Source organism: Oncorhynchus keta, chromosome 21, assembly GCF_023373465.1.
Source record: "Oncorhynchus keta strain PuntledgeMale-10-30-2019 chromosome 21, Oket_V2, whole genome shotgun sequence".
Classification (NCBI taxonomy): Eukaryota; Metazoa; Chordata; class Actinopteri; order Salmoniformes; family Salmonidae; genus Oncorhynchus; species Oncorhynchus keta.
Window position 1 is genome coordinate 59,004,353 of NC_068441.1, and position 21,769 is coordinate 59,026,121.

General features: G+C 44.4%; 2 protein-coding genes and 2 long non-coding RNA genes across 57 annotated transcripts in view; 2 read left to right on the forward strand and 2 right to left on the reverse strand.

Moving 5' to 3' along the window:
- Window positions 1-274, forward strand: part of LOC127910511 (uncharacterized) — a 2,396-nt gene extending 2,122 nt beyond the window's left edge. For both annotated transcript variants that reach the window (XR_008075145.1, XR_008075146.1), the window contains one exon: window positions 1-274. This exon is cut by the window's left edge and continues 297 nt beyond it. This is a non-coding gene — a long non-coding RNA (uncharacterized LOC127910511).
- The window catches only part of LOC118380773 (protein tyrosine phosphatase domain-containing protein 1-like), a 165,124-nt gene that overhangs the window by 30,823 nt on the left and 112,532 nt on the right, over window positions 1-21,769 (forward strand). For all 50 annotated transcript variants that reach the window (XM_052474515.1, XM_052474527.1, XM_052474531.1 and 47 more), the window contains one exon: window positions 5,642-5,813. In XM_052474515.1, coding sequence (XP_052330475.1) covers window positions 5,642-5,813 — 172 coding nt within the window. The remainder of the gene's footprint in view (window positions 1-5,641; window positions 5,814-21,769) is intronic.
- Window positions 1,293-3,463, reverse strand: LOC127910510 (uncharacterized). The gene is made up of 4 exons (XM_052474535.1): window positions 3,215-3,463; window positions 2,946-3,001; window positions 2,660-2,872; window positions 1,293-1,404 (listed from the first exon to the last, which is right to left on the reverse strand). Exons 1-4 carry the CDS (start codon window positions 3,338-3,340, stop codon window positions 1,338-1,340), a joined length of 462 nt encoding a protein of 153 aa, XP_052330495.1. The 5' UTR covers window positions 3,341-3,463; the 3' UTR covers window positions 1,293-1,337.
- LOC127910512 (uncharacterized) lies at window positions 3,501-4,864 on the reverse strand. Of its 4 annotated transcripts, none has more exons than XR_008075150.1 (4): window positions 4,133-4,864; window positions 3,992-4,093; window positions 3,680-3,796; window positions 3,501-3,640 (listed from the first exon to the last, which is right to left on the reverse strand). It is a non-coding gene; the product is annotated as an uncharacterized LOC127910512 (long non-coding RNA). The 4 variants fall into 4 exon arrangements; XR_008075147.1 differs by lacking the exon at window positions 3,680-3,796 and adding an exon at window positions 3,836-3,913; XR_008075148.1 differs by lacking the exon at window positions 3,992-4,093 and having other exon boundaries at window positions 3,680-3,820.

The window sequence follows — 21,769 nt, forward strand, 5'->3', positions numbered from 1 at the left end:
CACCATTGTCACTCCATAATGAACACAGCAACATACAGACACACCGGCATACCGGCTCCCACCCACTGAGGATTTAGGAGTGAGTTGGTTGTCATGGGGACAGTCACTGTGTGATGAAAGTAATGATGGATTGTATTGGCCTCTCTTTGTGCCAGCGGGCTACTGTACTGCGATGAGTCACTGGATCGCTCCGTTTAGCCAGCATGCAGCCTCACTGACTGTCAATACACAGGTTAGACAGGGCAGGGAGAGAGGGGGGCTGGTTAGACAGGGCAGGGAGAGAGAGGGGCTGGTTAGACAGGGCAGGGAGAGAGAGGGGCTGGTTAGACAGGGCAGGGAGAGGTGGGGGCTGGTTAGGCAGGGAGAGAGAGGGGCTGGTTAGACAGGGAGAGAGGGCGGCTGGTTAGACAGGGCAGGGAGAGAGGGGGGCTGGTTAGACAGGGCAGGGAGAGAGAGGGGCTGGTTAGACAGGGCAGGGAGAGAGAGGGGCTGGTTAGACAGGGCAGGGAGAGAGAGGGGCTGGTTAGACAGGGCAGGGAGAGAGAGGGGCTGGTTGGACAGGGCAGGGAGAGAGAGGGGCTGGTTAGACAGGGCACGGAGAGAGAGGGGCTGGTTAGACAGGGCAGGGAGAGGTGGGGGGCTGGTTAGACAGGGCAGGGAGAGGTGGGGGGCTGGTTAGACAGGGCAGGGAGAGAGGGGGCTGGTTAGACAGGGCAGGGAGAGAGAGGGGCTGGTTAGACAGGGCAGGGAGAGAGAGGGGCTGGTTAGACAGGGCAGGGAGAGAGAGGGGCTGGTTAGACAGGGCAGGGGAGAGAGAGGGGCTGGTTAGACAGGGCAGGGAGAGGAGGGGGGCTGGTTAGACAGGGCAGGGAGAGAGAGGGGCTGGTTAGACAGGGCAGGGAGAGAGAGGGGCTGGTTAGACAGGGCAGGGGGAGAGAGGGGGCTGGTTAGACAGGGCAGGGAGAGGGGCTGAGGCAGCTAGGAGGCTGTGGGGAGAGACAAGGAGTCTGAGGGTTGAGGACAGGGGGCTTGAGGGGAGAGAGGGGGACCTTGAGGACAGGGCATGGGGAGAGACAGGGGACCAGGGCAGGGGGAGAGAGGGGGCTTGAGGACAGCAGGGCAGGGGGAGAGGACAGGGGCTGGTTAGGGACAGGGCAGGGGGAGAGAGGGGGCCTTGAGACAGGGAGACGCTGGGGGAGAGACAGGGGGCTGAGGGTTGAGACAGGGCAGACGGGGGAGAGAATGGGGACCTTGAGACAGGGCAGGGGGAGAGAGGGGGGCTGGTTAGACAGGGCAGGGAGAGGATTCGACTGAGGCAGCTAGGAGGACTGTGTCAGTTAGACAAGGAGTCTGAGGGACCTTGAGGACAGGGGGACCTTGAGGACAGCAGAGACGCTGGGGGACCTTGAGGACAGCGGAGCCACATGGGGACCTTGAGGACAGGGGAGCCGCTGAGGGACCTTGAGGACAGCGGAGACGCTGAGGGACCTGGAGGACAGCGGAGACGCTGAGGGACCTTGAGGACAGCGGAGACGCTGAGGGACCTTGAGGACAGGGGGTCCTTGAGGACAGCGGAGACGCTGAGGGACCTTGAGGACAGGGGGTCCTTGAGGACAGCGGAGACGCTGAGGGACCTTGAGGACAGGGGGTCCTTGAGGACAGCGGAGACGCTGAGGGACCTTGAGGACAGGGGGACCTTGAGGACAGCGGAGACGCTGAGGGACCTTGAGGACAGCGGAGACGCTGAGGGACCTTGAGGACGGCGGAGACGCTGAGGGACCTTGAGGACAGCGGAGCCGCTGAGGGACCTTGAGGACAGCGGAGACGCTGAGGGACCTTGAGGACAGCGGAGACGCTGAGGGACCTTGAGGACAGCGGAGACGCTGAGGGACCTTGAGGACAGCGGAGACGCTGAGGGACCTTGAGGACAGCGGAGACGCTGAGGGACCTTGAGGACAGCGGAGACGCTGAGGGACCTTGAGGACAGGGGGACCTTGAGGACAGCGGAGACGCTGAGGGACCTTGAGGACAGCGGAGACGCTGAGGGACCTTGAGGACAGCGGAGACGCTGAGGGACCTTGAGGACAGCGGAGACGCTGAGGGACCTTGAGGACAGCGGAGACGCTGAGGGACCTTGAGGACAGGGGGTCCTTGAGGACAGCGGGAGACGCTGAGGGACCTTGAGGACAGCGGAGACGCTGGGGACCTTGAGGGCAGGGGAGAGAGGGGCTGAGGGACCCTTGAGGACAGGGGCGGAGACAGGGCGGAGAGGAGGGGCTGGTGAGGACAGGGAGCCGCTGGGGGGCTGGTTAGAGGGCAGCGGAGAGCTGAGGGGCTGGTTAGAGGAGGGCAGGGAGAGCTGAGGGGCTGGTTGAGGGCAGGGAGACGCTGAGGGACCTTGAGGGCAGGCGGAGACGCTGAGGGACCTTGAGGACAGGGGCGGAGCCGCTGAGGGACCTTGAGGACAGGGGAGCCGCGAGAGGGGGCTGGTTAGAGGGCACCTTGAGGACAGGGGCTGGAGACAGGGCTGGGGGACCTTGAGGGGGGCTGGAGACAGGGCAGGGACCTTGAGGACAGCTGGAGACGCTGAGGACTGTGTCAGGACAGTCTGGAGACCTGAGGACAGGGGGACCTTGAGGACAGCGGAGACGCTGGGGACCTTGAGGACAGCGGAGCCACATGGGGACCTTGAGGACGGCGGAGCCGCATGGGGACCTTGATGACAGGGGGACCTTGAGGACAGCGGAGACGCTGAGGGACCTTGAGGACAGGGGAGCCGCTGAGGGACCTTGAGGACAGCGGAGACGCTGAGGGACCTTGAGGACAGCGGAGACGCTGAGGGACCTTGAGGACAGCGGAGACGCTGAGGGACCTTGAGGACAGCGGAGACGCTGAGGGACCTTGAGGAATGGGGGACCTTGAGGACAGCGGAGACGCAGGGGGACCTTGAGGACAGCGGAGCCGCTGAGGGACCTTGAGGACAGCGGAGACGCTGAGGGACCTTGAGGACAGCGGAGACGCTGAGGGACCTTGAGGACGGCGGAGACGCTGAGGGACCTTGAGGACGGCGGAGACGCTGAGGGACCTTAAGGACAGCGGAGACGCTGAGGGACCTTGAGGACGGCGGAGCCGCTGAGGGACCTTGAGGACGGCGGAGACGCTGAGGGACCTTGAGGACAGGGGGACCTTGAGGACGGCGGAGACGCTGAGGGACCTTGAGGACGGCGGAGACGCTGAGGGACCTTGAGGACAGCGGAGCCGCTGAGGGACCTTGAGGACAGCGGAGACGCTGAGGGACCTTGAGGACAGCGGAGAGGCAGACAGTCGGGTGGGTCTGCATGCAGCAGGACACATAGGGACTGTCAATGATGTCTCCGCGAGGGAGAGACGGGGTTGTTGAACCTGTCACAGGTTGAGACGCTAAGCTAGACGCTGGGTGCCTCACAGATAGCAGAACAGCAGGGAGACAAATAAGAGGTAGAGGGTTAAACACCGAGACGGGGACAGATATGGCTGAGGAGCCCTCCGATGGCAACACAGGCACCGCCACGGGACCACGCCAATGTAATGACACTGCTAGATCACAATCAAGGCTTCTCTTGCTTTGTACAGATCCACTGCTGGCCGAGCTGGTTCAGACCTGTCTGAACATCACTCTGTTAACCTGGCTGGTTCAGACCTGTCTGAACATCTCTCTGTTAACCTGGCTGGTTCAGATCTGTCTGAACATCTCTCTGTTAACCTGGCTGGTTCAGATCTGTCTGAACATCTCTCTGTTAACCTGGCTGGTTCAGATCTGTCTGAACATCTCTCTGTTAACCTGGCTGGTTCAGACCTGTCTGAACATCTCTCTGTTAACCTGGCTGGTTCAGATCTGTCTGAACATCTCTCTGTTAACCTGGCTGGTTCAGATCTGTCTGAACATCTTTCTGTTAACCTGGCTGGTTCAGATCTGTCTGAACATCTCTCTGTTAACCTGGCTGGTTCAGACCTGTCTGAACATCTCTCTGTTAACCTGGCTGGTTCAGATCTGTCTGAACATCTCTCTGTTAACCTGGCTGGTTCAGATCTGTCTGAACATCTCTCTGTTAACCTGGCTGGTTCAGATCTGTCTGAACATCTTTCTTTTAACCTGGCTGGTTCAGATCTGTCTGAACATCTCTCTGTTAACCTGGCTGGTTCAGATCTGTCTGAACATCTCTCTGTTAACCTGGCTGGTTCAGATCTGTCTGGACATCCCTCTGTTAACCTGGCTGGTTCAGATCTGTCTGAACATCTCTCTGTTAACCTGGCTGGTTCAGATCTGTCTGAACTCAGTATGACAGGGCTAGTCAGAGGAGCTGGTTGAGGCCCCTGACAGGGCTAACGATCCTTGGACATTTCTAGTCTTGGTTAGTTTACCTTGAGGTAAGGATGATGAGATGCTAACCCACATTAATGAGGGGAGGAGAAGGCTTTAGTTGCTAGGGAAATGTTTCGTCTGTGAACGTGTGTTTTCAAAGAGGTGTCTGTTGTTGGAGAGAAAAGCCAACATGAAATACAGCAGGAGAATATTTAGCCTAGTCACACAGAATGGGGATGATGTAGCCTAGTCACACAGAATGGGGATGATGTAGCCTAGTCACACAGAATGGGGATGATGTAGCCTAGTCACACAGAATGGGGATGATGTAGCCTAGTCACACAGAATGGGGATGATGTAGCCTAGTCACACAGAATGGGGATGATGTAGCCTAGTCACACAGAATGGGGATGATGTAGCCTAGTCACACAGAATGGGGATGATGTAGCCTAGTCACACAGAATGGGGATGATGTAGCCTAGTCACACAGAATGGGGATGATGTAGCCTAGTCACACAGAATGGGGATGGGTCACACAGAATGGGGATGATGTAGCCTAGTCACACAGAATAGGGATGATGTAGCCTAGTCACACAGAATGGGGATGATGCCTAGTCACCAGAATGGGGGATGAGTCTAGTCACACAGAATGGGGATGATGTAGCCTAGTCACACAGAATGGGGATGATGTAGCCTAGTCACACAGAATGGGGATGATGTAGCCTAGTCACACAGAATGGGGATGATGTAGCCTAGTCACACAGAATGGGGATGATGTAGCCTAGTCACACAGAATGGGGATGATGTAGCCTAGTCACACAGAATGGGGATGATGTAGCCTAGTCACACAGAATGGGGATGATGTAGCCTAGTCACACAGAATGGGGATGATGTAGCCTAGTCACACAGAATGGGGATGATGGGGATGAGCCTAGTCACACAGAATGGGGATGATGTAGCCTAGTCACACAGAATGGGGAATGTAGCCTAGTCACACAGAATGGGGTGAGTCTAGTCACACAGAATGCAGCTAGTATCACACAGAATGGGGATGATGTAGTCTAGTCACACAGAATGCAGCTAGTATGTAGTCTAGTCACACAGAATGCAGCTAGTATGTAGTCTAGTCACACAGAATGCAGCTAGTATGTAGTCTAGTCACACAGAATGCAGCTAGTATGTAGTCTAGTCACACAGAATGCAACTAGTATGTAGTCTAGTCACACAGAATGCAGCTAGTATGTAGTCTAGTGGGATGTGCTTGTTGATCTCTCCTCTTTTCTCTCTCTCGCTCTGCAGTCAGTAGTCGGGTCCCCACAGCCAAGTACACCAAGGTGGGGGAGACTTTGAGACATGTGATCCCAGGTCACATGCAGTGCTCCATGGCGTGTGGAGGGAGGGCCTGTAAATACGAGAACCCGGCCCGCTGGAGTGACAAGGAGCAGGCCGTTAAGGGACTGTACTCCTCATGGTGAGTCTCTGTCTAACATCCCGTGTCTGTCCTCTTGTCTCTCTTCTGGACTCATATATAGATAGATAGATAGATAGATAGATAGATAGATAGATAGATAGATAGATAGGATCATACAGCTCTGGATAGGTAGTTAGATAGGTACTACGATAGATAGGTAGTGAGATAGATAGGTAGTTAGACAAGTAGTTAGATAGTTGGATAGACAGGTAGTTAGATATGGACATGTAGTGAGGTAGGTAGTTAGATGGATCGATAGTAAGATATAGATAGATAGATAGATAACCTCCAATCTTACACTCGCCCAAGCCAATGGCATGTACCAGATGCTCAGCAGGCTCTACTCACACTTACTGGCCTGAGGCCAAACCACGGCCAACAACATTGGACACTTTATGGAACACAAAGCCTTCACTATCTCATCCTGGAATATCCAAGACCTGAGGTAATCTGCCTTTGGCCTGGACTTCACCAAAGAAATCGGTAATACAGACATTGTCATCCTGCAAGAAACCTGGTATAGAGGAGACAGACCCACTAGTTGTCCTCTAGGTTACAGAGAGCTGGTAGTCCGATCCACCAAACTACCAGGTGTGAAACAGGGAAGGGACTCAGGGGGTATGCTAATTTGGTATAGAGCAGACCTAACTCACTCCGTTAAATTAATCAAAACAGGAACATTTTACATTTGGCTAGAAATTCTAAAGGAAATGATCTTAACAGAGAAAAATGTCCTCCTGTGTGCTACCTATATCCCCCCATTAGAATCCCCATACTTTAATGAAGACTGCTTCTCTATCCTGGAGGGGGAAATCAATCATTTCCAGGCCCAGGGACATGTACTAGTCTGTGGTGACCTAAATGCCAGAACCGGACAAGAACCTGACACCCTCAGCACACAGGGGGACAAACACCTGCCTGCAGGTGACAGCATTCCCTCCCACATATGCCCCCCTAGGCACAACTATGACAACATAACCAACAAAAACGGGTCACAACTCCTGCAGCTCTGTCGCACGCTGGGTATGTACATAGTAAACGGTAGGCTTCGAGGGGACTCCTATGGTAGGTACACCTATAGCTCTGTCGCAGGCTGGGTATGTACATAGTCAACGGTAGGCTTCGAGGGGACTCCTATGGTAGGTACACCTATAGCTCTGTCGCAGGCTGGGTATGTACATAGTAAACGGTAGGCTTCGAGGGGACTCCTATGGTAGGTACACCTATAGCTCATCTCTTGGCAGTAGTACTGTGGACTACTTTATCACTGACCTCAACCCAGAGTCTCTCAGAGCGTTCACAGTGAGCCCACTGACACCCCTATCAGACCACAGCAAAATCACAGTCTACTTAAACAGAGCAATACTCAACCATGAGGCATCAAAGCCAAAGGAACTGAGTAACATTAAGAAATTATATAGATGGAAGGAATGCAGTTTGGAAACCTACCAAAAAACAATTAGGCAACAACAAATTCAATCCCTTTTAGACAATTTTCTGGGTAAAACGTTCCACTGTAATAGTGAAGGTGTAAACTTGGCAGTAGAAAATCTTAACAGTATATTTGACCTCTCAGCTTCCCTATCAAATCTAAAAATCTCAAATAGAAAACCGAAGAAAATTAACAATAATGACAAATGGTTTGATGAAGAATGCAAAAATCTAAGAAAGAAATTCAGAAACCTGTCCAACCAAAAAAACCTGAGTCTACGCCTTCACTATGGTGAATCACTAAAACCATACAGAAATACACTACGGAAAACCTGAGTCTACGCCTTCACTATGGTGAATCACTAAAACAATACAGAAACACACTACGGAAAAAGAAGGAACAGCATGTCAGAAATCAGCTCAATGTAATTGAAGAATCCATAGACTCTAACCACTTCTGGAAAACACTAAACAAACAACACGAATAGTTATCTATCCAAAATGGAGATGTATGGGTAAACCACTTCTCCAGTCTTTTTGGCTCTATAACAAAGTATAAAGAGCAAAAACATATACATGATCAAATACAAATCTTAGAATCAACTATTAAAGACTACCAGAACCCACTGGATTCTCCAATTACCTTGAATGAGTTACAGGACAAAATAAAAACCCTCCAACCCAAAAAGGCATGGGGTGTTGATGGTATCCTTAATGAAATGATCAAATATACAGACAACAAATTCCAATTGGCTATACTAAAACTCTTTAACATCATCCTTAGCTCTGGCATCTTCCCCAATATTTGGAACCAAGGACTGATCACCCCAATCCACAAAAGTGGAGACAAATTTGACCTCAAAAACTACTGTGGGATTTGTAACCTTGGGAAAATCCTCTGCATTATCATTAACAGCAGACTTGTACATTTCCTCAGTGAAAACAATGTACTGAGCAAATGTACATTTTTTGACCAAATTACCGTACGTACGCGTTCACCCTGCACACCAACAAACAAAACAAAGGCAAAGTCTTCTCATGCTTTGTTGATTTCAAAAAAGCCTTTGACTCAATTTGGCATGAGGGTCTTCTATACAAACTGATGGAAAGTGGCATTGAGGGAAAAACATACAACATTATAAAATCCATGTACACAAACAAGTGTGCGGTTAAAATTGGCAAAAAACATTTCTTCCTAGAGGGCCGTGGGGTGAGACAGGGATGCAGCTTAAGCCCCACCCTCTTCAACATATATATCGACGAATTGGCGAGGGCACTAGATCAGTCTGCAGCACCCGGCCTCACCCTACTAGAATCTGACGTCAAATGTCTACTGTTTGCTGATGATCTGGTGCTTCTGTCACCAACCAAGGAGGGCCTACAGCAGCACCTAGATATTCTGCACAGATTCTGTCAGACCTGGGCCCTGACAGTAAATCTCAGTAATACCAAAAATAATGGTGTTCCAAAAAAGGTCCAGTCGCCACGACCACAAATACAAATTCCATCTAGACACTGTTGCCCTAGAGCACACAAAAAACTATACATACAGTGGGGCAAAAAAGTATTTAGACAGCCACCAATTGTGCAAGCTCTTCCACTTAAAAAGATGAGAGAGGCCTGTAATTTTCATCATAGGTACACTTCAACTATGACAGACAAAATGAGAAAAATAAAATCCAGAAAATCACATTTTGATAATGAAGTTATTTGCAAATTATGGTGGAAAATAAGTATTTGGTCACCTGCAAACAAGCAAGATTACTGGCTCTCACAGACCTGTAACTTCTTCTTTAAGAGGCTCCTCTGTCCTCCCCTCGTTACCTGTATTAATGTATTACTTGTTTGAACTTGTTATCAGTATAAAAGACACCTGTCCACAACCTCAAACAGTCACACTCCAAACTCCACTATGGCCAAGACCAAAGAGCTGTCAAAGGACACCAGAAACAAAATTGTCCTAGGGCCTCCTCCACGTCTCCTGATGTACTGGCCTGTCCTCTGGTAACACCTCCATGCACGGGACACTACGCTGACAGACCCAGCAAACCTTCTTGCCACAGCTCGCATTGATGTGCCATCCTGGATGAGCTGCACTACCTGAGCCACTTGTGTGGGTTGTAGACTCCGTCTCATGCTACCACTAGAGTGAAAACACCGCCAGCATTCAAAAGTGACCAAACATCAGCCAGGAAGCATAGGAACGGAGTATGTGTATAATATGACATTTGTAATGTCTTTATTATTTTAAAACTTCTGTATGTGTAATGTTTACTGTACATTTTTATTGTTTATTTCACTTTTGTATATTATCTACCTCACTTGCTTTGGCAATGTTAACACATGTTTCCCACGCCAATAAAGCCCCTTGAATTGAATAGATAGTAGTAAGTAGTTGTAAGATAGATAGATAGATAGATATGTAGATAGATAGATATGTAGATAGATAGATCTGTAGATAGATAGATCTGTAGATAGATCTGTAGATAGATAGATATGTAGATAGATCTGTAGATAGATAGATAGATAGATAGATAGATCTGTAGATAGATCTGTAGATAGATAGATCTATAGATATATAGATAGATCTGTAGATAGATAGATATATAGATAGATCTGTAGATAGATAGATCTATAGATATATAGATAGATCTGTAGATAGATAGATAGATAGATGGGTAGTAAGATAGAAAGATAGATAGATAGATGGGTAGATAGATTATGTGGGTAGTAAGATAGATAGATGGATTGATATGTGGGGAGTAAGATAGATAGATGGATTGATATGTGGGTAGTGAGATAGATGGATAGATATGTGGGTAGTAAGATAGATAGATGGATTGATATGTGGGTAGTGAGATATATGGATTCATATGTGGGTAGCAAGATAGATAGATGGATTGATATGTGGGTAGTAAGATGGATTGATATGTGGGTAGTGAGATAGATGGATTGATATGTGGGTAGTAAGATAGATAGATGGATTGATATGTGGGTAGTGAGATAGATAGATGGATTGATATGTGGGTAGTGAGATAGATAGATGGATTGATATGTGGGTAGTGAGATAGATGGATTCATATGTGGGTAGTAAGATAGATAGATGGATTGATATGTGGGTAGTAAGATAGATAGATGGATTGATATGTGGGTAGTGAGATAGATAGATGGATTGATATGTGGGTAGTGAGATAGATAGATGGATTGATATGTGGGTAGTGAGATAGATGGATTCATATGTGGGTAGTAAGATAGATAGATGGATTGATATGTGGGTAGTAAGATAGATAGATGGATTGATATGTGGGTAGTAAGATGGATTGATATGTGGGTAGTGAGATAGATGGATTCATATGTGGGTAGTAAGATAGATAGATGGATTGATATGTGGGTAGTGAGATAGATGGATAGATATGTGGGTAGTAAGATAGATAGATGGATTGATATGTGGGTAGTAAGATAGATAGATGGATAGATATGTGGGTAGTAAGATAGATAGATGGATAGATATGTGGGTAGTAAGATAGATGGATGGATTGATATGTGGGTAGTAAGATGGATTGATATGTGGGTAGTGAGATAGATGGATTCATATGTGGGTAGTAAGATAGATAGATGGATTGATATGTGGGTAGTGAGATAGATGGATAGATATGTGGGTAGTAAGATAGATAGATGGATTGATATGTGGGTAGTGAGATAGATAGATGGATTGATATGTGGGTAGTAAGATAGATAGATGGATTGATATGTGGGTAGTAAGATAGATAGATGGATTGATATGTGGGTAGATAGATTATGTGGGTAGTAAGATAGATAGATGGATTGATATGTGGGTAGTAAGATAGATAGATGGATTGATATGTGGGTAGTGAGATAGATGGATAGATATGTGGGTAGTAAGATAGATAGATGGATTGATATGTGGGTAGTGAGATAGATAGATGGATTGATATGTGGGTAGTAAGATAGATAGATGGATTGATATGTGGGTAGTGAGATAGATGGATTCATATGTGGGTAGTAAGATAGATAGATGGATTCATATGTGGGTAGTAAGATAGATAGATGGATTCATATGTGGGTAGTAAGATAGATAGATGGATTGATATGTGGGTAGTAAGATGGATTGATATGTGGGTAGTGAGATAGATGGATTCATATGTGGGTAGTAAGATAGATAGATGGATTGATATGTGGGTAGTGAGATAGATAGATGGATTGATATGTGGGTAGTGAGATAGATGGATAGATATGTGGGTAGTAAGATAGATAGATGGATTGATATGTGGGTAGTGAGATAGATAGATGGATTGATATGTGGGTAGTAAGATGGATTGATATGTGGGTAGTGAGATAGATGGATTGATATGTGGGTAGTAAGATAGATAGATGGATTGATATGTGGGTAGTAAGATGGATTGATATGTGGGTAGTAAGATAGATAGATGGATAGATATGTGGGTAGTAAGATAGATGGATGGATTGATATGTGGGTAGTAAGATGGATTGATATGTGGGTAGTGAGATAGATGGATTGATATGTGGGTAGTAAGATAGATAGATGGATTGATATGTGGGTAGTGAGATAGATGGATAGATATGTGGGTAGTAAGATAGATAGATGGATTGATATGTGGGTAGTGAGATAGATAGATGGATTGATATGTGGGTAGTAAGATAGATAGATGGATTGATAGAGTAAGATAGATAGATGGATTGATATGTGGGTAGTAAGATAGATAGATGGATTGATATGTGGGTAGTGAGATAGATGGATAGATAGGTGGGTAGTAAGATAGATAGATGGATTGATATGTGGGTAGTAAGATAGATAGATGGATTGATATGTGGGTAGTGAGATAGATGGATGGATAGATATGTGGGTAGTAAGATAGATAGATGGATAGATATGTGGGTAGTAAGATAGATAGATGGATAGATATGTGGGTAGTAGGATAGATAGATGGATTGATATGTGGGTAGTGAGATAGATAGATGGATTGATATGTGGGTAGTAAGATAGATAGATGGATTGATATGTGGGTAGTGAGATAGATGGATTGATATGTGGGTAGTGAGATAGATAGATGGATTGATATGTGGGTAGTGAGATAGATAGATGGATATGCGGGTAGTAAGATAGATAGATGGATTGATATGTGAGTAGTGAGATAGATAGATGGATTGATATGTGGGTAGTAAGATAGATAGATGGATTGATATGTGGGTAGTGAGATAGATGGATTGATATGTGGGTAGTGAGATAGATAGATGGATTGATATGTGGGTAGTGAGATAGATAGATGGATTGATATGTGGGTAGTAAGATAGATAGATGGATTGATATGTGGGTAGTGAGATAGATAGATGGATAGATATGTGGGTAGTAGGATAGATAGATGGATTGATATGTGGGTAGTAAGATAGATAGATGGATTGATATGTGGGTAGTAGGATAGATAGATGGATTGATATGTGGGTAGTGAGATAGATAGATGGATTGATATGCGGGTAGTAAGATAGATAGATGGATTGATATGTGGGTAGTGAGATAGATAGATGGATAGATATGTGGGTAGTAGGATAGATAGATGGATTGATATGTGGGTAGTGAGATAGATAGATGGATTGATATGTGGGTAGTAAGATAGATAGATGGATTGATATGTGGGTAGTGAGATAGATGGATTGATATGTGGGTAGTGAGATAGATAGATGGATTGATATGTGGGTAGTGAGATAGATAGATGGATTGATATGCGGGTAGTAAGATAGATAGATGGATTGATATGTGGGTAGTGAGATAGATAGATGGATAGATATGTGGGTAGTAAGATGGATAGATGGATTGATATGTGGGTAATGAGATAGATGGATTGATATGTGGGTAGTAAGATAGGTAGATGGATTGATATGTGGGTAGTAAGATGGATTGATATGTGGGTAGTGAGATAGATAGATGGATTGATATGTGGGTAGTAAGATAGATAGATGGATTGATATGTGGGTAGTAAGATAGATAGATGGATTGATATGTGGGTAGTAAGATAGATAGATGGATTGATATGTGGGTAGTAAGATAGATAGATGGATTGATATGTGGGTAGTAAGATAGATAGATGGATTGATATGTGGGTAGTAAGATAGATGGATTCATATGTGGGTAGTGAGATAGATGGATAGATATGTGGGTAGTAAGATAGATAGATGGATAGATATGTGGGTAGTGAGATAGATGGATTGATATGTGGGTAGTGAGATAGATGGATTCATATGTGGGTAGTGAGATAGATGGATTCATATGTGGGTAGTGAGATAGATGGATTCATATGTGGGTAGTGAGATAGATGGATTCATATGTGGGTAGTGAGATAGATGGATTGATATGTGGGTAGTAAGATAGATGGATTCATATGTGGGTAGTGAGATAGATGGATTCATATGTGGGTAGTGAGATAGATGGATAGATATGTCAGTGAGATAGATGGATTCATATGTGGGTAGTGAGATAGATGGATTCATATGTGGGTAGTGAGATAGATGGATTCATATGTGGGTAGTGAGATAGATGGATTCATATGTGGGTAGTGAGATAGATATGTGGGTAGTGAGATAGATATGTGGGTAGTAAGATAGATGATAGATATGTGGGTAGGTAGGTAGTAAGATAGATAGATACATCTATTTGATCATTTAAAACACAATAAAACCTCACGTGGATAAAGCCATTTTAAATAATTGAGGATGACACAAAAAAGTTTGAACCGGTATTTCCATTGTGGTCCTCTTAATTAAATGTCTCTAAGCATTAACAAACACAGTATACCTACTAGGCATGCTTGAGTTACAGATATAATAATTAATACATTCTTTTAACTTTTCAAAGAATCTCAAAGCGCATCGAAAGTAAGACAACAAATAAATATGTAAATGACGGAGATTGAAAGCATGTCGGTCGGTTTGGAATCAAGTTGAGGCAAGTTAGTCTGTAAAGGCAGTGTAGGTTCAGTTGAGGGGGCATCGAAGGGACAGCCAAGGACAAACAAAGACCTGTGTTTCCATGCTAACATACTGTAATACTACATACTTCACGAGTATATACTATTAGTTCATTTTAGTACGGTGTCCTTTCAGTCAGGTGTACTCGCGCTTCGCCTGTCTATTGGAGGTTGATGCTAGCTTGTTAGCATAACAAATGACTATCTAGACATCTTACTTCATGAACAATGTCCATTGAGAACACACAACGACTATACTGCTTTGCTGAGAATGATGTGAATAATCAAGTCAATCAATGTTTTCCTCCATCTGTATTGGATGTGTCGTTGTTATAGTATGTTAAACCCTCTGTCTGTTTTCCTCCATCTGTATTGGATGTGTCCATTGTTATAGTATGTTAAACCCTCTGTCTGTTTTCCTCCATCTGTATTGGATGTGTCCATTGTTATAGTATGTTAAACCCTCTGTGTCTGTTTTCCTCCATCTGTATTGGATGTGTCCATTGTTATAGTATGTTAAACCCTCTGTGTCTGTTTTCCTCCATCTGTATTGGATGTGTCCATTGTTATAGTATGTTAAACCCTCTGTCTGTTTTCCTCCATCTGTATTGGATGTGTCCATTGTTATAGTATGTTAAACCCTCTGTGTCTGTTTTCCTCCATCTGTATTGGATGTGTCCATTGTTATAGTATGTTAAACCCTCTGTCTGTTTTCCTCCATCTGTATTGGATGTGTCCATTGTTATAGTATGTTAAACCCTCTGTCTGTTTTCCTCCATCTGTATTGGATGTGTCCATTGTTATAGTATGTTAAACCCTCTGTGTCTGTTTTCCTCCATCTGTATTGGATGTGTCCATTGTTATAGTATGTTAAACCCTCTGTGTCTGTTTTCCTCCATCTGTATTGGATGTGTCCATTGTTATAGTATGTTAAACCCTCTGTCTGTTTTCCTCCATCTGTATTGGATGTGTCCATTGTTATAGTATGTTAAACCCTCTGTGTCTGTTTCCTCCATCTGTATTGGATGTGTCCATTGTTATAGTATGTTAAACCCTCTGTCTGTTTTCCTCCATCTGTATTGGATGTGTCCATTGTTATAGTATGTTAAACCCTCTGTGTCTGTTTTCCTCCATCTGTATTGGATGTGTCCATTGTTATAGTATGTTAAACCCTCTGTGTCTGTTTTCCTCCATCTGTATTGGATGTGTCCATTGTTATAGTATGTTAAACCCTCTGTGTCTGTTTTCCTCCATCTGTATTGGATGTGTCCATTGTTATAGTATGTTAAACCCTCTGTGTCTGTTTTCCTCCATCTGTATTGGATGTGTCCATTGTTATAGTATGTTAAACCCGCTGTCTGTTTTCCTCCATCTGTATTGGATGTGTCCATTGTTATAGTATGTTAAACCCTCTGTCTGTTTTCCTCCATCTGTATTGGATGTGTCCATTGTTATAGTATGTTAAACCCTCTGTCTGTTTTCCTCCATCTGTATTGGATGTGTCCATTGTTATAGTATGTTAAACCCTCTGTGTCTGTTTTCGACCATCTGTATTGGATGTGTCCATTGTTATAGTATGTTAAACCCTCTGTGTCTGTTTTCCTCCATCTGTATTGGATGTGTCCATTGTTATAGTATGTTAAACCCTCTGTGTCTGTTTTCCTCCATCTGTATTGGATGTGTCCATTGTTATAGTATGTTAAACCCTCTGTGTCTGTTTTCCTCCATCTGTATTGGATGTGTCCATTGTTATAGTATGTTAAACCCTCTGTGTCTGTTTTCCTCCATCTGTATTGGATGTGTCCATTGTTATAGTATGTTAAACCCTCTGTGTCTGTTTTCCTCCATCTGTATTGGATGTGTCCATTGTTATAGTATGTTAAACCCCCTGTGTCTGTTTTCCTCCATCTGTATTGGATGTGTCCATTGTTATAGTATGTTAAACCCTCTGTGTCTGTTTTCCTCCATCTGTATTGGATGTGTCCATTGTTATAGTATGTTAAACCCTCTGTGTCTGTTTTCCTCCATCTGTATTGGATGTGTCCATTGTTATAGTATGTTAAACCCCCTGTGTCTGTTTTCCTCCATCTGTATTGGATGTGTCCATTGTTATAGTATGTTAAACCCTCTGTGTCTGTTTTCTTCCATCTGTATTGGATGTGTCCATTGTTATAGTATGTTAAACCCTCTGTCTGTTTTCCTCCATCTGTATTGGATGTGTCCATTGTTATAGTATGTTAAACCCTCTGTGACTGTTTTCCTCCATCTGTATTGGATGTGTCCATTGTTATAGTATGTTAAACCCGCTGTGACTGTTTTCCTCCATCTGTATTGGATGTGTCCATTGTTATAGTATGTTAAACCCTCTGTGTCTGTTTTCCTCCATCTGTATTGGATGTGTCCATTGTTATAGTATGTTAAACCCTCTGTCTGTTTTCCTCCATCTGTATTGGATGTGTCCATTGTTATAGTATGTTAAACCTTCTATCTGTTTTCCTCCATCTGTATTGGATGTGTCCATTGTTATAGTATGTTAAACCCTCTGTCTGTTTTCCTCCATCTGTATTGGATGTGTCCATTGTTATAGTATGTTAAACCCTCTGTCTGTTTTCCTCCATCTGTATTGGATGTGTCCATTGTTATAGTATGTTAAACCCTCTGTCTGTTTCCTCCATCTGTATTGGATGTGTCCATTGTTATAGTATGTTAAACCTTCTATCTGTTTATCTCCATCTGTATTGGATGTGTCCATTGTTATAGTATGTTAAACCCCCTGTGTCTGTTTTCCTCCATCTGTATTGGATGTGTCCATTGTTATAGTATGTTAAACCCTCTGTGTCTGTTTTCCTCCATCTGTATTGGATGTGTCCATTGTTATAGTATGTTAAACCCTCTGTGTCTGTTTTCCTCCATCTGTATTGGATGTGTCCATTGTTATAGTATGTTAAACCCCCTGTGTCTGTTTTCCTCCATCTGTATTGGATGTGTCCATTGTTATAGTATGTTAAACCCTCTGTGTCTGTTTTCCTCCATCTGTATTGGATGTGTCCATTGTTATAGTATGTTAAACCCTCTGTCTGTTTTCCTCCATCTGTATTGGATGTGTCCATTGTTATAGTATGTTAAACCCTCTGTCTGTTTTCCTCCATCTGTATTGGATGTGTCCATTGTTATAGTATGTTAAACCCTCTGTCTGTTTTCCTCCATCTGTATTGGATGTGTCCATTGTTATAGTATGTTAAACCCTCTGTGTCTGTTTTCGACCATCTGTATTGGATGTGTCCATTGTTATAGTATGTTAAACCCTCTGTGTCTGTTTTCCTCCATCTGTATTGGATGTGTCCATTGTTATAGTATGTTAAACCCTCTGTCTGTTTTCCTCCATCTGTATTGGATGTGTCCATTGTTATAGTATGTTAAACCCTCTGTGTCTGTTTTCCTCCATCTGTATTGGATGTGTCCATTGTTATAGTATGTTAAACCCTCTGTGTCTGTTTTCCTCCATCTGTATTGGATGTGTCCATTGTTATAGTATGTTAAACCCTCTGTGTCTGTTTTCCTCCATCTGTATTGGATGTGTCCATTGTTATAGTATGTTAAACCCCCTGTGTCTGTTTTCCTCCATCTGTATTGGATGTGTCCATTGTTATAGTATGTTAAACCCTCTGTGTCTGTTTTTCCTCCATCTGTATTGGATGTGTCCATTGTTATAGTATGTTAAACCCTCTGTGTCTGTTTCCTCCATCTGTATTGGATGTGTCCATTGTTATAGTATGTTAAACCCTCTGTGTCTGTTTTCCTCCATCTGTATTGGATGTGTCCATTGTTATAGTATGTTAAACCCTCTGTGTCTGTTTTCCTCCATCTGTATTGGATGTGTCCATTGTTATAGTATGTTAAACCCTCTGTCTGTTTTCCTCCATCTGTATTGGATGTGTCCATTGTTATAGTATGTTAAACCCTCTGTGACTGTTTTCCTCCATCTGTATTGGATGTGTCCATTGTTATAGTATGTTAAACCCGCTGTGACTGTTTTCCTCCATCTGTATTGGATGTGTCCATTGTTATAGTATGTTAAACCCTCTGTGTCTGTTTTCCTCCATCTGTATTGGATGTGTCCATTGTTATAGTATGTTAAACCCTCTGTCTGTTTTCCTCCATCTGTATTGGATGTGTCCATTGTTATAGTATGTTAAACCTTCTATCTGTTTTCCTCCATCTGTATTGGATGTGTCCATTGTTATAGTATGTTAAACCCTCTGTCTGTTTTCCTCCATCTGTATTGGATGTGTCCATTGTTATAGTATGTTAAACCCTCTGTCTGTTTTCCTCCATCTGTATTGGATGTGTCCATTGTTATAGTATGTTAAACCCTCTGTCTGTTTCCTCCATCTGTATTGGATGTGTCCATTGTTATAGTATGTTAAACCTTCTATCTGTTTATCTCCATCTGTATTGGATGTGTCCATTGTTATAGTATGTTAAACCCCCTGTGTCTGTTTTCCTCCATCTGTATTGGATGTGTCCATTGTTATAGTATGTTAAACCCTCTGTGTCTGTTTTCCTCCATCTGTATTGGATGTGTCCATTGTTATAGTATGTTAAACCCTCTGTGTCTGTTTTCCTCCATCTGGTGGATGTGTCCATTGTTATAGTATGTTAAACCCCCTGTGTCTGTTTCCTCCATCTGTATTGGATGTGTCCATTGTTATAGTATGTTAAACCCTCTGTCTGTTTTCCTCCATCTGTATTGGATGTGTCCATTGTTATAGTATGTTAAACCCTCTGTGTCTGTTTTCCTCCATCTGTATTGGATGTGTCCATTGTTATAGTATGTTAAACCCCCTGTGTCTGTTTTCCTCCATCTGTATTGGATGTGTCCATTGTTATAGTATGTTAAACCCTCTGTGTCTGTTTTCCTCCATCTGTATTGGATGTGTCCATTGTTATAGTATGTTAAACCCTCTGTGTCTGTTTTCCTCCATCTGTATTGGATGTGTCCATTGTTATAGTATGTTAAACCCTCTGTGACTGTTTTCCTCCATCTGTATTGGATGTGTCCATTGTTATAGTATGTTAAACCCTCTGTGACTGTTTTCCTCCATCTGTATTGGATGTGTCCATTGTTATAGTATGTTAAACCCTCTGTGTCTGTTTTCCTCCATCTGTATTGGATGTGTCCATTGTTATAGTATGTTAAACCCTCTGTCTGTTTCCTCCATCTGTATTGGATGTGTCCATTGTTATAGTATGTTAAACCTTCTATCTGTTTTCCTCCATCTGTATTGGATGTGTCCATTGTTATAGTATGTTAAACCCTCTGTCTGTTTTCCTCCATCTGTATTGGATGTGTCCATTGTTATAGTATGTTAAACCCTCTGTCTGTTTTCCTCCATCTGTATTGGATGTGTCCATTGTTATAGTATGTTAAACCCTCTGTCTGTTTCCTCCATCTGTATTGGATGTGTCCATTGTTATAGTATGTTAAACCTTCTATCTGTTTTCCTCCATCTGTATTGGATGTGTCCATTGTTATAGTATGTTAAACCCTCTGTGTCTGTTTTCCTCCATCTGTATTGGATGTGTCCATTGTTATAGTATGTTAAACCCTCTGTGTCTGTTTTCCTCCATCTGTATTGGATGTGTCCATTGTTATAGTATGTTAAACCCTCTGTCTGTTTTCCTCCATCTGTATTGGATGTGTCCATTGTTATAGTATGTTAAACCCTCTGTGTCTGTTTTCCTCCATCTGTATTGGATGTGTCCATTGTTATAGTATGTTAAACCCTCTGTGTCTGTTTTCCTCCATCTGTATTGGATGTGTCCATTGTTATAGTATGTTAAACCCTCTGTGTCTGTTTTCCTCCATCTGTATTGGATGTGTCCATTGTTATAGTATGTTAAACCCTCTGTGACTCCACTCGGCACACCGTTCACTGTATGAACTTGAGACAGACATACCACACCTTTACCTGCAGCGGCAGCTCACCACATCTCATAGTCCTTGCTGTCCATCTGTCGTTGTTAGACATATATTTAGCAGCTGTATTTGTTGTCCTGGCTATAATGATGAACTGCCGTTGGCTGTTCAGAAGACCGAGGCTGGAAGGAGGAAGAGACGACAGGAATCTGGTCAAAGGAGGGCGCTGTTGAGGCGCTGTATTCTCCTTGACCAAAATGCAAATGTAGGTAGGCCACATTCTAAGTCAATTATTACACTGGACTGGTCTGTATGTAGCCAAGTTCATTGTTAATTTGATACATGCACTTGGAATATAATATTAGAACATGTCGTTTAGTGTAGCCTATAGGCTACACTCAATAATATACACACATGGCAGAATAGGCCTCACCAAATCATGGACCAGCTTTTTATTTTGTTTCAATTTGGTAAAGTTGCCAATTTGGTAAAGTCACAAACTGGTGGCAGAGGACCCTACTGCTAAATCCCAATGTACCCATCCTAGACGACCTTGACCTCAAGCCCCACTTCTGAATGACCCTCTTTTGACAGGCTGGTAGAGGCCTTGCAGCATGAAGACCAGGACCATGGCTGGGTCCAGACCTTGGAAGCCTCCTGTTTCTCTATTGGCTGGCCAGTGACACTTCGTATCGTGTTGTGTCCGAGGCATTTGATGTCCACCGGACCACAGTGCCCCATGTCATCCCACAGGGTCAGTGGTGGGATCATGAAGAGTTTTATTCATATCAGCTACAGGCCATCTGTGACCACAGGTGCAGGTTCATCTACATTGCCTTCCCCGGGTCTGTGCACGACGCCAGGGTCCTGTAACAGTCCTTTACTCTGCCTGGCCGAGCCCATCTGTATAATGACCCTACAGGCAGCCAGTGATGGGTGTAGTGGAGGCCACCTACAATGCAAGGCGAGGAATGTGGCAGTGGTCCTTCAGGATAATGAAGACCCTGTGAAGCTCCATCATGAAGGCCTGGAGGTGAAGCCTGGCTTTGTGTCTGAGGTGGTTGAATGCTGCCGTCTGCCTCAGCAACTAGGACTTTGTGGAGCCTGAGGATGATGATGGAAACCTGGACCAGCCTCTTCCTCAGAATGGGCATCACCTGTAGGACCAGCCTCTTCCTCAGAATGGGCATCACCTGTAGGACCAGCCTCTTCCTCAGAATGGGCATCACCTGTAGGACCAGCCTCTTCCTCAGAATGGGCATCACCTGTAGGACTAGCCTCTTCCTCCAGAATGGGCATCACCTGTAGGACCAGCCTCTTCCTCAGAATGGGCATCACCTGTAGGACCAGCCTCTTCCTCAGAATGGGCATCACCTGTAGGACCAGCCTCTTCCTCAGAATGGGCATCACCTGTAGGACTAGCCTCTTCCTCAGAATGGGCATCACCTGTAGGACTAGCCTCTTCCTCAGAATGGGCATCACCTGTAGGACCAGCCTCTTCCTCAGAATGGGCATCACCTGTAGGACCAGCCTCTTCCTCAGAATGGGCATCACCTGTAGGACCAGCCTCTTCCTCAGAATGGATATCACCTGTAGGACCAGCC